General features: G+C 43.7%; 1 protein-coding gene and 1 long non-coding RNA gene across 5 annotated transcripts in view; one reads left to right on the forward strand and one right to left on the reverse strand.

Moving 5' to 3' along the window:
* Window positions 1-806: 806 nt before the first annotated feature.
* Window positions 807-16,438, reverse strand: part of tmem276b (transmembrane protein 276b) — a 34,864-nt gene continuing 19,232 nt past the window's right edge. The window contains exons 3-4 of one of the 4 annotated variants that reach the window (XM_073049070.1): window positions 7,010-7,147; window positions 807-5,061 (exon numbers count right to left, since the gene is read on the reverse strand). In XM_073049070.1, the coding sequence (XP_072905171.1) occupies window positions 4,817-5,061; window positions 7,010-7,147 (383 nt within the window). In that variant the 3' untranslated portion in view covers window positions 807-4,816. Of the gene's footprint in view, window positions 7,148-16,438 lie in introns of all 4 variants that reach the window. The other 3 variants (XM_073049071.1, XM_073049069.1, XM_073049068.1) reach the window with 3 other exon arrangements.
* On the forward strand, window positions 4,102-13,207 carry LOC140729391 (uncharacterized). The gene is made up of 3 exons (XR_012099317.1): window positions 4,102-4,216; window positions 9,959-10,059; window positions 12,313-13,207. It is a non-coding gene; the product is annotated as an uncharacterized lncRNA (long non-coding RNA).

The raw sequence follows: 16,438 nt of genomic DNA on the forward strand, positions 1-16,438 counted from the left end.
CATCCATCATTTGGTTTGTGCACCTATAGAGTGAGCTCCCTCAGCTATTCTAATAGGAGTGTTGATGTTGCCCTGACCAACTGGTGTCCCACATGCAATCCAATATTCCCATCTTCAGAGCAGTTGCCCACTGCCCTACCCCATGCTTCTGCACAGTCTGGTGCTGGGCTGCTCATGTAAAACAACTCTGCACAAAACGTGGTCCTCCAAAACCTCCCTGTATCCTTCCCAATGGTAATGATTCAGTTTGACTCTATGCCTGCTGAATCCATGTCCAAGGGGTGGGGCGGTGCTTCAGCCTCAGTCCTGACTTCTGGTGCATGCCTTCCCTGTTTGTGTATCTCCTAGGTGCTGGAGCAACAATAACGCACCCTACTGTGTGAGTGATTGGTAGAGTCTGGGGGGGGTGGATGTTGATGGGAATGTAGAAAAGGTAAATAGAGTTGAGGTAAGGTTTATGTGACTGGGTGGATCTCTGTTGGCTCAGGGCTGTTTCCATGCTGTGCAACCTTTCACCTTTCGTCTTGAATCATCTCTTAGATTCTGGCTAGGTTTGGCTGGGGTCATGGTGCTTGCTGCCAGGAATGAGGTTCTTGTGCCCTTGGTGTGCTTTGGCTGTGGAAGAGGTTTTGATGTGTGAGTCTGCGGTAATTAAGTTTTGTGGATATGGTAACAGCCTGGGAGGAAGCTCAGCCAAGAGGGAGAAAGAGATCCACCTGTGACTGGAATCTGTGAACCCACCTCCCACACAGCCCACTGAACATACACAGTGACAGTTTTAACCAGAATGACACTACAAAACACTATCTTGTCATTAATTTTATTTTTGACCAACTCAATGCGCAGTGTGTATATTACAATTTCAAACACTTCCCTGATAAAGTCACTTTTCCTTGCTATAAACAATACATCTCAAATGGACATCACAATATTTTACATCGAACCAAACACATGTAGCACTGCACTGGAGTTTAATACAGTACACAGACTTGCACATCCCGGGGCTGCATGCTTCCTTTAAGAAATGATGTGACACCATGAACAAAGCGCAGCAGGTGGAAGGAGCGGGAAGAAGAGGCAGCAATGTGGTGGTGATTTTCTCTGCTGCACCAAGGTAGGAGAAGGAGTTGGATCAGCAACTGAGAAATTGTTTCATTTCTCCAAGGTGTGATCAGTGAACATGCTTTTGCTGTTGCTAAGGTCGGGAGAAGATGCTGGGGCTGGACTATCACAGAATACATAAATGAGCAGGGTACAGAAAACATTATTATCCTTCAGTGCCCAGGAGTAATTTGTGTGATTGGTTTTGTTCCTGTAGCCTCACTAATTCCTGTTACATGGAGGTGTTGGCTCAACTACAAGGGCAAACACTAACCGCCCCACAATTCCTTTAAGAATAATTAGTTGGATAGAATTTTCAGTTGGTGCTTTCTGAAACCATCAGACTTTATTTGGCCTGTTGGCTTCAACAGGCACCCGCAGAAAACTAAAGCCCATTCCATCCCCACTCAAATTACATTTTACCCATTTCAAACTTTTCCTGTGGCCCTGTATAATTATTCTCACCTCCTAGCCTTCAGACCTAATGTTACCCAATCCCAAACCCCTATCAGAGTCCAGTGTTTCCTATTACCAACCCATTACCATTTCCACTATTCCCTGGAGTCCCCTCCAGAAACTAACATTACCATTCCCTGTATTCTCTGAGGCCCCCTATATTGCCCATTACTAACTATTCCCCAAGAGTATCCAGCACAAAGCATCGCCACTGCTTCCACAACACAGTCAGCTTAGAGTCATAGAAAAGTACAGCACAGAAACAGACTCTTTGGCTCATCCAGTCTGCGCCAAACCATTTAAACTCCCATCGATCTGCATCCAGACCAAGTCCCACATAACCCTGCCCTCCAAACTTGTCTTAAATGTTGAAACAGCTTGCATGCACCACTTGTACGGGCAGCTCATTCCACACATGCAACCCTCTGAGTGAAGAGGTTTCCCCTAAACTTTTCACCTTTCACCCTTAACCCATGACTTATGGTTGTCCTCCCACCTGATCTCAGGGTAAATACAAGCAATCTTTTTCCACTATCTATACCCCTCATAATTTTGTATACCTCTATTGTCTCCTATCAATCTTCTACATTCCAAGGACTAAAGTCCTAACCTATTTAATCTTTCCTTTTAACTCAGGTCTTCCAATCCAAGCAACATCCTTGTAAATTTTCTCTGTACTCTTTCAACCTGTTTACATCTTTCCTGTCAGGTGACCAAAACTGCACACAATACTCCAAAGTCAGCTTCACCAATGTCTTGTACAACTTCAACATAACATCCCATCTCCTGTACTCAGTGCTTTGATTTATTAAGGCCGATGTGCCAAAAGCTTTCTTTATGATCCTATCTATCTGTGATGCCACTTTCAATGAATTGTGGACCTGTATTCCCAGATCCCTTTGTTCTACTGCACTCCTCAGTGCCCCAATGGTCACTCTGTAAGACCCACCCTGGTTGGTCCTACCAAAGTGCAAAACCTCACACTTGACTGCATTAAGTTCCAGCTGGTGGTCCACATCCCACTGTAAGCTCTGATGGTCTTTCTCGCTGTTCACTACACCCTCAATCTTGGTGTCATTTGTAAACTTACTGATCCAGTTAACCACATTATCATCTATGTTGTTATAGATGACAAATAACAATGGAATCAGCACCGGTCCCTGCAGCACTTCGCTAGTCACAGGCCTCTAGTCTGAAAGGCAACCATCTACAACCATTTTTGGGTTACAAAGCCAATGTCTAATCCAATTTAATGTCAAGCGACTGAACCTTCTTAATAAGCTTCCAAGCGGAACCTTGTCAAATGCCTTGCTGAAGTCCATGTAGACAACATCCACTGCATTGTCTTCATCAACTTTCCTGGTAACTTCCTTGAAAAAGATTGGTTAGACATGACTTGCCATGCATAAAGCCATACAGATTATCCCTAATTATTCCAAGTCTATCCAAATACTCATATCTCTGGGCCCTTAGGATACCTTCCAATAACTTTACCACTACTGATGTCAGGCTCACTGGCCTATAATTTCCTGGGTTATTTCTTAGAACCTTTCTTAAACAGGGGAACAACATTAGCTATCCTCCAGTCCTCTGCTACTTCACCTATCGTTAAATATCTCTACCAATTTCTGCACTTGCAGTATATCCCACAAGGTCTGAGAGAAACCCTTGTACGGCCCTGGGGATTTATCCACCCTAATTTGACTGAAGACATCAAACAACATCTCTGTAATTTGTATAGGGTCCATGACCTCGCTGCTGCTTTGCCTTGCTTCTGTAGACTATCCATCTCCCAAGTAAATACAGATGCCAAATTTCCATTTAAGATCTTTGCCCAATTCTTTTGGCTCCACACAGATTAACTTTCTGATCTAGAAGACCAATTTTTCCCCTTGAGATTCTGCTTCACCTTGTCTGCTAGGGCAACTTCATGACTTTTAGCCCTCCTGATTTTTTTTTTGAGGCCATCTTAGTGATTCAGTACCTGAAGCATCAGCCAGGTTTTGCAGTTTGATTGTGTGGGAAGTGCTATTCTTAACACTGATAGTCAATGGAGGAGGACTTTGGAACCCTGCTCCTCATATGAAGCTTCGCTGCCTTAAGATGAAGAGCCCTTGTACCTGTAACTCAGGCAGGAATAGTCGTGCATTGCAGGGCTCACAGGTGGCCTTGTCCACAGTGACAGGTGTCAGCTGTGTACTGACAACTGAGGTGAACACTTTGATATTGGCCCTGCTGTTTTAAACATTGCAAATACATGTGAGCTTTCAACCAGCGAGTATGTACAAGGAAAGATGGAAGGTACTATTCGACCACTGATGCTTCATTTCCTTTATCAAATGCATTTGCTAAATAATCTACACATTTGTTTGTGCCTTTGGGTGTGAGCAAGATGTGTTAGACTAAAACAGCAGGTGGTGTCAGCAATTTCTTTTGGATAACATGGACTGAACTGGGTTATGATTTACCCTGTTTCTGGTCAGTCTGCAGTCGTTGCTCTTCTCTCCTCAAGCCCATGCAGCACAGATGTGATTACCCGCTACACAAGCTACTACAGCCCGGCATGACCTGATACCTTCCAGTACTGAGGCTCCTTTCACCCGAAACTCAACTTTGAGAGCCCTACTTTGCAAAGTGGAGAATAGCGAGAGGTTGCACAGTAAGTGGCAGCTTCAAACTGTTTATGGATTGTTTTATTTGGATTTTAATGAGTTTTATTATAAAATTGTGTAAAAGATCTAACCAAAATGAGTCAAAGGGCTTGACAATGATGCAATTTACATCGGCAGAAATCTGTACAGTGGGAAAAATGTTTTAATATTTGTACAAATAAATGCAGCTGTGGTTCACATTAGTCACCTTACAAAATACTACCTTGGACTGACCAGTCCCACTGCCCTCCCCTCAGCACCTTTTGCCTTGGTTAAATTGTGGGGTAGGAGAGGACAGCATCATCTAAACAAGTGAGGTGTTTATTATTCCTGGGAGACTGGAACAGTGTAAAGTAGTATCAAAATCGTATACCATAAAGCCCAAGACATGAGATTTTCAATGCATTAGTGAAAAAGATGTTTTCTTAAAGCTTTTAATGTATGAACGCTCTTTATCACAAGTTATTCTACTAAATTACATTCAAGAAAACTGCTTAGTGTGAAAGTGTTTAAACATTTCTCACCACACCACCAAGCTCTGATCACTGGTTCAGCTGACTGACACTGGGCGGTCCTTCACAGCAAGTCCTTGGCCACATGCTGTTTGGTCACATGGTGCTGCTCTCCACCCGCGTTTTGTGGACGGTGGTGTGTGGCGTGCTGAGGGATGGAGCGAGGGTGCAGAGAAAGCCCGCCAACAGGGTGAGTCCCAGGCCGCCCCACGCACAGAACATGGACCAGCCGTAGCCGTGGCTGATATCCTCGGGCAGCCCGTACATGTGCCGAGGGAAGCGGGAGAGCTCGAAGTTGATGCCAGCCACACAGGTGCAGAGAGAAATGATGCAGCAGGTTCCTGGCAGGGAGAGAGCGCGGAGAGAATGTCTGGTTCTTTCCCCCAGACCGATACAGACACACGGCATTCCTCCAGTAAGGTCTTCGCCCCTCTCTCCACCCCCTCACAGACAAAGTGGCTGGCCCCAGAAAGGTCCCCATCCCATCCTAACCAACCCTCCACCCCACTCTCCACTGACAACTACCCACACCTTCAACTCATTTCAATCTACTGCCCTTCACTCTACCTCTCCGGTGAACCCAACTCCAACTCCTCCTCACCCTGGATGTTGCAGATTGGCCACAAACCTGATTAACATCATTTCCATTTCCACAATACACCTGAATCTACTCTGCTGCCAAACACTGGCTCCCCAGAGTTCATGCCTCCTCTGCCCATGACTCGTAATGAGTCCTGTCCCTCAACTCCTCTCCAAGGTCTGACTCATGCCCCCTTCCCCATTAACCACTCCTAAGAGAAGGAATGGGATTGCTCCCCAAGAAAACAGCCCTTTTTGAATGGCCTGTGGTCTGCCTTTGTTTCTTTGTGTTAAATGTTCTCATTTCTAGGGTATGGACATGTTTGGCACAGCTTTGTGGGCCAAAGGGCCTGTATTGTGCTGTAGGTTTTCTATGTTTCTCTGCCCCCTAAATATGTATATTTAGGATCTTCTGCGGGTCTCTAACCACGAAGTAATTCCACTCCTCCAGATGTGATTTTTAACTCACTCCTGACAGCATTGCCCACATCCTGGGCTGTGGAGCTGCCACTCTAGCTTTCTGCTGCATTTGCCACAGCCAAGATGTGTTCCAAGGCCTAATGTCTCCACACAACCCTTCCTCTGCCCATCTGCCCCCTTCATTTATTTCTCTGGAGATTACAGCATCGGAGGTCTCTCTGGTGTCTTTGTTGCTCACTAGCAAATTCTGTTTGTTAAACCCCCTTTGAAGCATTTGAATATTTGCCAAATACCTTAATAACTTAAGTCAGATCAGGTGCATCAAACACAATAACACTGTCATTCCAGAAGAGGAAGGATTACAATCAAATGTCCGTGTTGTTCAAAAGAGAGAGACCGAGGTTCAGTGGATGTACAGAATAGAAATGTGAAAAGAGTGAGGGTAGGACCAAAGAGGGATAAAAGAGGAAGCATACCTGGAAGCAGGGGTGTTGCTTAATGAATACTTTGCTTCAGTATTCACCAGTAAGATTGGCTTTAACAAATGTGAGGACAGTGTAGAACAGGCTAATATATTGGGATATGTTGACATAAAGCAGGATATGTGGGAACTTTTGAAAAACATTAGAATAGATAAGCCTTCAGGGCCAAATACCTTTTCCAGGTTGGAGATGGCTAATACCAGAGGGCATAATATTAAGGTATTGGAGGAAAGTGTAGGAGGGGTGGAGGGTATGTCAGGCAGGTTATTTATATAGAGAGTGTGCATAGAACACACAGCCAGGGAAGGTGGTAGAGGCAGATACATTAGGGACATTTAAGAGATAAAAGAAAAATGGAGGGCTGTGTGGGAGGGAAGCATTAGATAGTTCTTGGAGTAGGCCCAAAGGGCTTATGCTGTGTTGTTCTGTGTTCTTAGTCTCCCTGGGGGTAGATAGACAGGTATCAGTGTATGGGTATTTTCCTCTGTTTGATTGGCCCTGTTGCAGTGATCTCTTTACAACCCCAATGGTAGGCTTGCACTCTGTGTGTAGTGACCGATTCTCTCCCCAATGGTGGGCCTGATTCTCTCCCCAATGGTGGGCCTGCACTCTGTGTGGTGACCGATTCTCTCCCCAATGGTGGGCCTGATTCTCTCCCCAATGGTGGGCCTGCACTCTGTGTGGTGACCGATTCTCTCCCCAATGGTGGGCCTGATTCTCTCCCCAATGGTGGGCCTGCACTCTGTGTGGTGACCGATTCTCTCCCCAATGGTGGGCCTGCACTCTGTGTGGTGACCGATTCTCTCACCTCCCATGAGGAACAACAGGCCCGCTACGTATTGCATCAGGTCATGGTCCTTGCAGCAGCCCAGGATTCCAATGATCCAGCCAAACAGGATAATAGACACCGCCATACCGATAAAGCCTGCTGTCATCCGCCGCAGATCTGTCAGACAGAGTCAGATTTAGACAAAGAAACAGCATTCTGGCACTGTGGCTGGTTAGATATAGAATAAACACTTCCCTGCACCATCCTGTCAGCAAAGCTACAGCACAAGTGAGATAAAAAAACATTTATCCAGTGGAGCCTGGGCCTCTGTTCAATGAGATCACAACACCTTAATCTATTGTTTAACAAAACAACTTGTATTTGATTATCAAGCTGGAATTGGCTGCTTTTATGTGTTAACCCAATGCCAGAATTCCCAAGTTCCCTCTGGTGACAGCGATTGAACAGAGGCGAGTGAACAAAACATATTACAAGAATATGGTTCAACTCCAGAGTTGACTCTAAGGGACGAGGTAAGAGGATCTGAAGCTTAGTGGCAACAAGTGAAGAGGGTACTAAAGAAGGACATGCTAAATGTAAACATGTGGAAATCTGATGCTGGAAATTCAAACAACACACACAAAATGCTGGTGGAACACAGGTCAGGCAGCATCTATAGGGAGAAGCGCTATAGGGAGAACGTTTTGGGCCAAGACCCTTCGTCAGGACTAACTCAACTCAGAGTTAGTCCTGACGAAGGGTCCCGGCCTGATACGTTGACAGCGCTTCTCCCTATGGATGCTGCCTGACCTACTAAATGTAAAATTGGCAGCACAGCAACGAACTGTCATCAACTGTATCCTCTCAGCCCTCTGCAGGGTAGAAGCCAGTGGGTGGGACACTTTCAGTGTTACATAGAACAAAGAGCAGTATAGTACAGGAACTCCCTCTATTCTTGGCCTGTTCACATGCCTATCTAGCTGCCTCTTAAACATAAAGACAAAGGTTTAAATCAGCATCCAAAGGAGATTTTCTAAAAGTATCCTAAGACAACAATAAATTTCCACTTGGGTAAAAAAAACAGATAAATGATATTCAACAAAGAATTACTTATTGGCAATTCATGGTTGACTTAGTTATATTCTTTTATTGTACTTGAACTGCATTTGGTCGTATAAACAATAGACAATAGGTGCAGAAGTAGACCATTTGGCCCTTCGAGCCTGCACCGCCATTTTGAGATCATGGCTGATCAATTCCTATCAATACCCGGTTCCTGCCTTGTCCCCATATCCCTTGATTCCCCTATCCATAAGATACCTATCTAGCTCCTTCTTGAAAGCATCCAGAGAATTGGCCTCCACTACCTTCCGAGGCAGTGCATTCCAGACCCCCACAACTCTCTGGGAGAAGAAGTTTTTCCTTAACTCTGTCCTAAATGACCTACCCCTTATTTTCAAACCATGCCCTCTGGTACTGGACTCTCCCAGCATCTGGAACATATTTCCTGCCTCTATCTTGTCCAATCCCTTAATAATCTTATATGTTTCAATCAGATCCCCTCTCAATCTCCTTAATTCCAGCGTGTACAAGCCCAGTCTCTCTAACCTCTCTGTGTAAGACAGTCCAGACATCCCAGGAATTAACCTCGTGAATCTACGCTGCACTTCCTCTACAGCCAGGATGTCCTTCCTTAACCCTGGAGACCAAAACTGTACACAATACTCCAGGTGTGGTCTCACCAGGGCTCTGTACAAATGCAAGAGGATTTCCTTGCTCTTGTACTCAATTCCCTTTGTAATAAAGGCCAACATTCCATTAGCCTTCTTCACTGCCTGCTGCACTTGCTCATTCACCTTCAGTGACTGATGAACAAGGACTCCGAGATCTCTTTGTATTACTCCCTTACCCAACTCTATACCGTTCAGATAATAATCTGCCTTCCTGTTCTTACTCCCAAAGTGGATAACCTCACACTTATTCACATTAAACGCCATCTGCCAAGTATCTGCCCACTCACCCAGCCTATCCAAGTCACCCTGAATTCTCCTAACATCCTCATCACATGTCACACTGCCACCCAGCTTAGTATATTCAGCAAATTTGCTGATGTTATTTTCTATGCCTTCATCCAAATCGTTAACGTAAATGGTAAACAGCTGTGGTCCCAATACCGAGCCCTGTGGCACCCCACTAGTCACCTATCATACCCACTATCCTATCATAGAAATTCCCCTTATTCTACCTGCCCCCCCACCATTCTTCACTACTGAAATCTAACTTGTTTTCTCTCATCCACAGTTCTGCTAAAGGGACCCAGACTTGAGACACTAACTGTGTCTCTCGCCCAATATCCTATTCTAGGATATTCTGTTTTCATTTCTGAGTTTCAGCATTTATAATTTTTTTGACTTCCAGATATAACAGTGGTTATGCTGTTGTTGTTAAGTGCCATTGAGACATTGCCAACTCATAGCAACCCTATGGATAGTTGTCCTAAATGAGTTTTGAATCTGGCAAAGGCAGCTCATTGTGGATAATGTTGTGTTCATAGCCGTCCTTATTGTGTCCATCCACCTGACTGGTAGCCTTCCTCTTTTCTGTCGTCCTCCTTTCCACCTTGCCGAGCATGATATCTTTTTCCAGGGTGCCCAATGGGTGGAGTCTTGGTTTGATCTTGTTGAGGATTGATTTGTTTGTTCTGTGAGAGCTACACGAGATGCATTCACGAGATTGTTATACAATATATGAAATAAAGCTTCCACTGTACCAAGTTACTGTATCCAAGTCTAGAGTACTGAGAGCTTGACTTAAACACAGTATAGTAAAGCTCTCTCACTTTTCTTATTGTCCACCTGGGAGAGCTAAAACAGAGTCAAATACTTTGAGGACAAATACAGCAATGGACAGTTTATTGAAGTCCACTCTGTTGGAGCGAGCAGCTACAGGATAGATGAAGCTTGATCAAAATTTTTTTTAAACTTGCAGATGCTGGAAATCCAAAGTAAACCAGAAAATACTGGAAGTGTTGTCGCTAGCACAGCTTTAAGGTGTCTGAAGAAGATCGGAGTTATTTTCTTACAAGTGTGGTAGGTGTGTGGAATGCGTTGCCAGCAGAGGTGGTGGAAAAAGATGCAATATAAAAGTTTAACAGTCATTTAGACAGGCAGGGAATTGGGGTATATAAACAATGTGCAGGCAGAAGGGATTATATAAATTCTTACCTGTTTGGCAGTATCAAAGGTGGTGATGAACTGACATATAGGAGTGAGATGGGAAATCTGGTTGAATGGTGCCACAACAACAACGTCAACATAAAGAAGACATGACCATGCCTTTTCTTTCTTACACATTTGCACAGACTCAGCACATCACCAAAAGCTTTGACAAATTTCTATAGATGGACAATGGACTGGTTGCATCACGGCCCGATATGGAAACACCAATGCCCAGGAAGGAAGTCATCTGCAGAAAGTGGTGGACACAGCCGCAGGCGAAGCCCTCACCACTATTGAGCACTTACACAAGGAACCAGAATCCATCATCAAGGAACACCTCATCCAGGTCATGCTCCCTTCTCACTACTACCATTGGTCAGGAGATGTGCAAACCTAAAGCTCCACGCCACCAGGTTCAGGAATAATTATTACCCTACAACCATCAGACTCCTGAACTCTCACGGATAACTTCAATCACCACAACACTGAACTGATTCTACAAGCTGCACTCACTTTCAAGGACACTACAACTCATGTTCTCACTATCAATTTATATAATTGCACAATTTGTCATCTTTTGCACACAGGTTGTCAGTCTTTGTTTATGTATTGTATAGTTTTTTTGTAAATTTCTATTCTAGTAAGTTATTTATCTGTAAATGCCTGCAAGAAAATGAATCTCAAGGTAACATGTACATACTTTGATAGTAAATTTTATTTTGACTTTTTCCTCTGGGCCCTCTTCAATGCTAGCATCTCCTTTCTTATATTTCCTCCCAAGTTGCTGCCAATACTCCACTTGCAGTCTGACCGGTGCCTTATCACACCCTTTCATGTTCCAGTCCTCTTGAAATGAACGCTAGCATTGCATTTGCCTTCCTCACCACAGACTTAACCTGCAAGGGAATTCTGCACTAGTACTCACAAGTCCCTTTGCACCTCTGATTACTGAATTTGCTCCCCATTTAGAACATAGCCTATGTTTTTATTCTTTCTACCAAACAGCACAACCATACTCTTCCCTATACTGTATTCCATCTGCTACTCCTTTGCCCATTCTCCTAATCTGGACAAGTCCTTCTGCAGACTCCCTGCTTCCTCAACACTATCTGCCTCTCCACCTATCTTTCTATCATCTGCAAGATGGTAAGCCCCTTTATTCCCACTCTTTGCTTTCTGTCAGTCAGCCAATCTTCTGTCCTTGCTGGTATCTTTCCTGTAACACCATGGGCTCTTGTTTGGCAGCCTCATATGTGGCACCTTGTCAAAGGCTTTCTGTAATCCAAGTAAATAAAGAGACTAATTCTTAGTCTATCTTACATGTTACTTCCTCAAAGAATTCCAATAGATATGTCAGGCAAAATTTTCCCTTAAGCCATACCAACTTTGTCCTATTTTATTGTATGCCTCCAAGTGTCCTGAAATCCCATCCATAATAATTGCCTATAACATCTTGCCAACCACTGAGGTCAGGTTCATATGCCAATAATTTCCCATCTTTTCCCACTATTCCAGAATCAAGTGATTCTTGAAAGATTACTAATATCTGTGTGATCTCTTCAGCTACCTCTTTCAGAAACCTGGGGTGTAATCCATCTGGCCCAGGTGACTTATCTATCCCTTTAGACCTTCAACTTCTCAAGCATCTTCTCCTCTTTAGTCCTAATTAAGGGTCTAGGTCCAAAACATTAACTGTTTATTCCTCTCCCTATATGCTGTCTGACCTGCAGAATTCCTCCAGCTTTTCTGAGTGTGTGTTTCTCTTTAGTAATCACAACTTCACACACCTATGTTCTCTGACATTTGAATTTATGACATATTGCTGGTGTCTTCCACAATGACATCAACTAAAGGATCAGAGGTGGAGAGGGTCAGTAACTTTAAGACCATAAGACATAGGAGCAGAATTAAGCCATTTGGCCCATCGAGACTGTTCTGCTATTCAGTATGGTTGATCATTTTTTCCCCCTCTTCAACCCCACTTCCCAGTCCCTGTAACCTTTGATGCTGTGTCTAATCAGGAACCTATCAATCTCTGCCTGGCCTGGCCTGTACAGCTGTCTGTGGTAACAAATTCACCACCCTCTGGCTAAGGAAATTTCTCTGCATTTCTGTTTTAAATAGATGCCCCTCTATCCTGAAGCTGTGTCCTAGACTCTCCCACCATCAACTCTCCGGAGTTGATATCTGTTATTTGTCAAGCGGGGTGCCGTGCACAATCCTAATCTAATGAAAAACGGACATGGGAGCACGGAGGAACATCTGGAAATCTCCAGGAAGGCCCTCTTCATTGCTGCTGCTGCCGTTGTGAGGTCCGGGTCTCTGCTGGGAAGAACAGGCCCCCAGTCCTCTGGGTCACGTTGCTGGTGGCCGGTGCGCTCGGCAGAAGATGGTGCTCAGAGAAGCTGTGCTGGAGGGGATGGTTGGAGGCTCGGAGGTTCGACGGACTCCGACTCCGCTGCAGTCGGGGTGCTTTCACTGTGTGCTGCGTCTGCGAGGCTGGGTCCGGTGGCGCCATGGAAGTCCATAGTGGGGGTATTCCCTTCTGCTGCCTGCATGGGATGACAAGTCTATTGGGACCCTGAGGACTTGTGGAAACTGTGTGGTGGTTTCTTTCAAACTTATAGTCTTTTAACCTCCTTGGACTATTTTTATCTGTGCCCATGGTCTTATTTTTAATCAATTATGGTATTGTTTGCACTGTTGTCACAATGTGGTTTTGTGTAGGTTTTGTAGCTTTAGCTTTTGGTTGTTGGGTGGTAGAGTTGGTCTCCTGACTTGGTGTGTCTGGGTAATCTTGTTTTGTCTGGTGGATTTGGAGCTCCTTTCTGGGGAACGCACTAAGATGGTAGCATGATATTAATACGCAGCAGCCACTCCGGACTCTGGATTTGTGGATTGCCAAACGTTATGTGGATTTTCTGGTGTAGTCTAGTTTGTCGTGTGCTTTTGTGATACCATTCTGGAGAAACGTTGTTTCATTTTTTAACTGCATTGCAGTTGTGGTTCCTAAATGACAATAAACCGAAATTCAATTCAATTCAATGGGAAACATCCTTTCGACATCCACTCTGTCCAGGCCTTTCAACATTCAAAATGTTTCAAAGAGATCCCCTCCCGAGGCGGCATCTTCTAAATTCCAGTGAGTACAGACCCAGAGCTATCAAACATTTCTCATATGATAACCCTTTCATTCCCAGAATCATCCTTGTGAACCTCCTCTGAACCTCTTTTCTAAGATGAGGGGCCCAAAACTGTTCACAATACTCAAGGTGAGGTTCACAATACCAGTGCCTTATAAAGCCTCAGCATCACATCACTACTCTTGTATTCTAGACCTCTTGAAATGAATCTAACATTGAGGTGAGGTCTTCCTCACCACCCACTCGAACTGCAAATTGACCTTTAGGGTGTTCTGCACAAGGACTCCCAAGTCCCTTCGCATCTCAGATTTTTGGATTTTCTCCGTTTAGAAAACAATCTGCACATTTATTTCTTCTACCAAAGTGCACGACCATGCATTTATCAACATTGTGTTTCATTTGCCACTTTCTTGTCCATTCTCCTAATCTGCCTTAAGTCTTCCTGTAGCCTTCTTGTTTCCTCAACACTACCTGCCCCTCCACCAACAAAATGCTGGAGGAACTCAGCAGGCCAGGCAACATCTATGGAAAGGAGTACAGTTGACATTTCAGGCTGAGATGCTTCAGCAGTCCTGCTGAAGGGTCTCAGCCTGAAACATCATCTAAATCATTGATATACAGCATAAAAAAAAGCAGTCCCAACACCAACCCCGAGGAGCACCACTAGTCACTGACAGCCAACCAGAAAAGGATCCTTTAATTCGCTTGCTGCCTCCTACCGATCAGCCAATGCTCTAATCATGCTAGTAACTTTCCTGTAATACCATAGGCTCTTATCTTGGTAAGCAGCCTCATATGTGACAATTTGTCAAAGGCCTTCTGAAAATCCAAATATACAATGTACACTGCATCCTCTTTATCTATGACTTATAATCTCAAAGAATTACAAAAGATTTATCAGGCAATATTCTCCATTAAGGAAACCAGGCTGACTTTATCCTATCTTGTCCAATGTCACAAAGTACTCCATAACCTCATGGAGTGTAATCTTTAAATTCCTGGACCCATCGTATCAATATAATTGCAAAGGAAGCATGATAGTGCCTCTACTTCCTCAGGAGTCTGGAGATACAGTATGTCAACAAAAACCTTGGCAAACTTCTATAGTCACGTAGTGGAAACTGTACTGATTGGCTGCATTATTGCCTAGTATGAGAATACCAATACCTTTGAGCAGAAATCTTACAAGATAGTTAATTCGGCTAGTACAGCACAGGTAAAACCCTCCCAACTATTGAGCACATCTACACGAAACGTCATAGAAAAGCAGCATCCATCATCAAAGGTCCTCACCACCCAGGCCGTGCTCTTTTCTCGCTGTTTCCATCAGGTAGAAGGTACAAAAGCCTCAGGACTCGCACCACCGGTTCAAAAATAGTTACTACGCCTCAACCATCAGATTCTTGAACAAAAGGGGATAACTACATTAACTGTATTTCTGGTGTTCCCACAACCAATGGTCTCACTTTAAGGACGCTTTATCTTGTTATTTCATACTTTTTATTTATTGCTATTTATTTATATTTGCATTTGCACAGTTTGTTGTTCATTGATTCTGTTTACAGATACTGTTCTATAGATGTGCTGTGTACGCCTGCAGGAAACAGAATCTCAGGGTTGTATGTGGTGACACGTATGCACTCTTGATAATTTACTTTGAAACTGACATATTAGTTTGCCATTTCTTTGTTTCCAATTACTATATCTCCAGAATAATTTTCAGAGGTTCGATGTCCACTCGTGCATCTCTTTCACTCTTCATACTTTATCTTTCCTCCCTTATTATTATTTTGTTGGCCTTGAGTCGTTTGGTTTTATGCTGCCTTTGACTTCTCTTGTCAGCCACTGTTGCCTCATCCTTCCTGTAGAATACTGCTTCTTTGGGATGAACTGATTCTGCATTTTCTGAATTACTCCCGGAGACCCCAGCCATTGCTGCTCCACTGTCTTTGGCCAGCTCCTCTCTCATGCATTTGCAGTTACCTTTACTCAACTGTAATGCTGGTACATCCATTTTTAGCTTCTACCTCTCAAACTGCAGGTTGAATTCTATCAAATAATCACTGCCTGCTAAGGGATCCTTTAACTTAAGCTCCCTAATCTGTTTCATTATACATTACCCAATTCAGAATTGCCTTTTTCCTAGTGGGCTTAGCCACAAGCTGCTCTAAAAAGCCATCATATAGGCTTTCAACAAATTCGATCTCTGGATCCAGCACCAAGCTGATTTTCCCAACTTACCTGCATATTTCAATTCCCCATGACCATTGTAGCAGTGTTCTTCCTACATGCCTTTTCTACCTCCCAATGTATTTTGCATCCTATATCCTCCTATCAAGGTCTTTTTACCCCTGCAGTTTCTTAACTCTACCCACAAGCATTGCACATCTGATTTCACTTTTTACTAACAAAGTCGTCCTTCCCCCTTTGTCCACATGTCTATCCTTTCAATATGTTCTATATTCTTAACACAAAGTACACTGCAGATGCTGTGGTCAAATAAACACATACAAACAAGCTGGAGGAACTCAGCAGGTCGGACAGCATCTGTTGAAACGTTGACTACTCATTTCAACTGATGCTGCCCGACCTGCTGAATTCCTCCTGCCTGTTTGTACCTGATCTATATTCTTGCATGCTAAACTCTCAGCTGTGATCTTCTGTCAACCATGATGCTGTGCTGCTGACAAAAACATACCTGCCAATTTCTAACTGTGCTACAAGATAAAATAATTTTTTTCATATATTACGTGCATCCAAATCCACCATTCAGTCCTATATTCATCGGCCTTTTCAATTTCATATTCCTGAAGTTAACTTCTTTTCCCTTTAAAAATGTTTTGTCTTACTGGGTACAGTTATAGGATACGAGGATAATTTCAATGAGATTAGACAAAGTAAACCTGGATTTCTGGAAGTAAAATTGTATTTGACAAACCTCATGAATTATTTTTGGGAGAGATCTAGTTGAACAGATGAGGAAAAAACAATGATTGTGGTGTATTTGGGTGCTCAGAAAGCTTTTGACAATGTTCTCCATAAAAAGTTAGTGTGTAGCATTAAAGTGGAAGGTACTGGGACAGAGTATTGGCATAGATTGTAAATTA

This window comes from Hemitrygon akajei, chromosome 6, assembly GCF_048418815.1.
Source record: "Hemitrygon akajei chromosome 6, sHemAka1.3, whole genome shotgun sequence".
NCBI lineage: Eukaryota > Metazoa > Chordata > Chondrichthyes > Myliobatiformes > Dasyatidae > Hemitrygon > Hemitrygon akajei.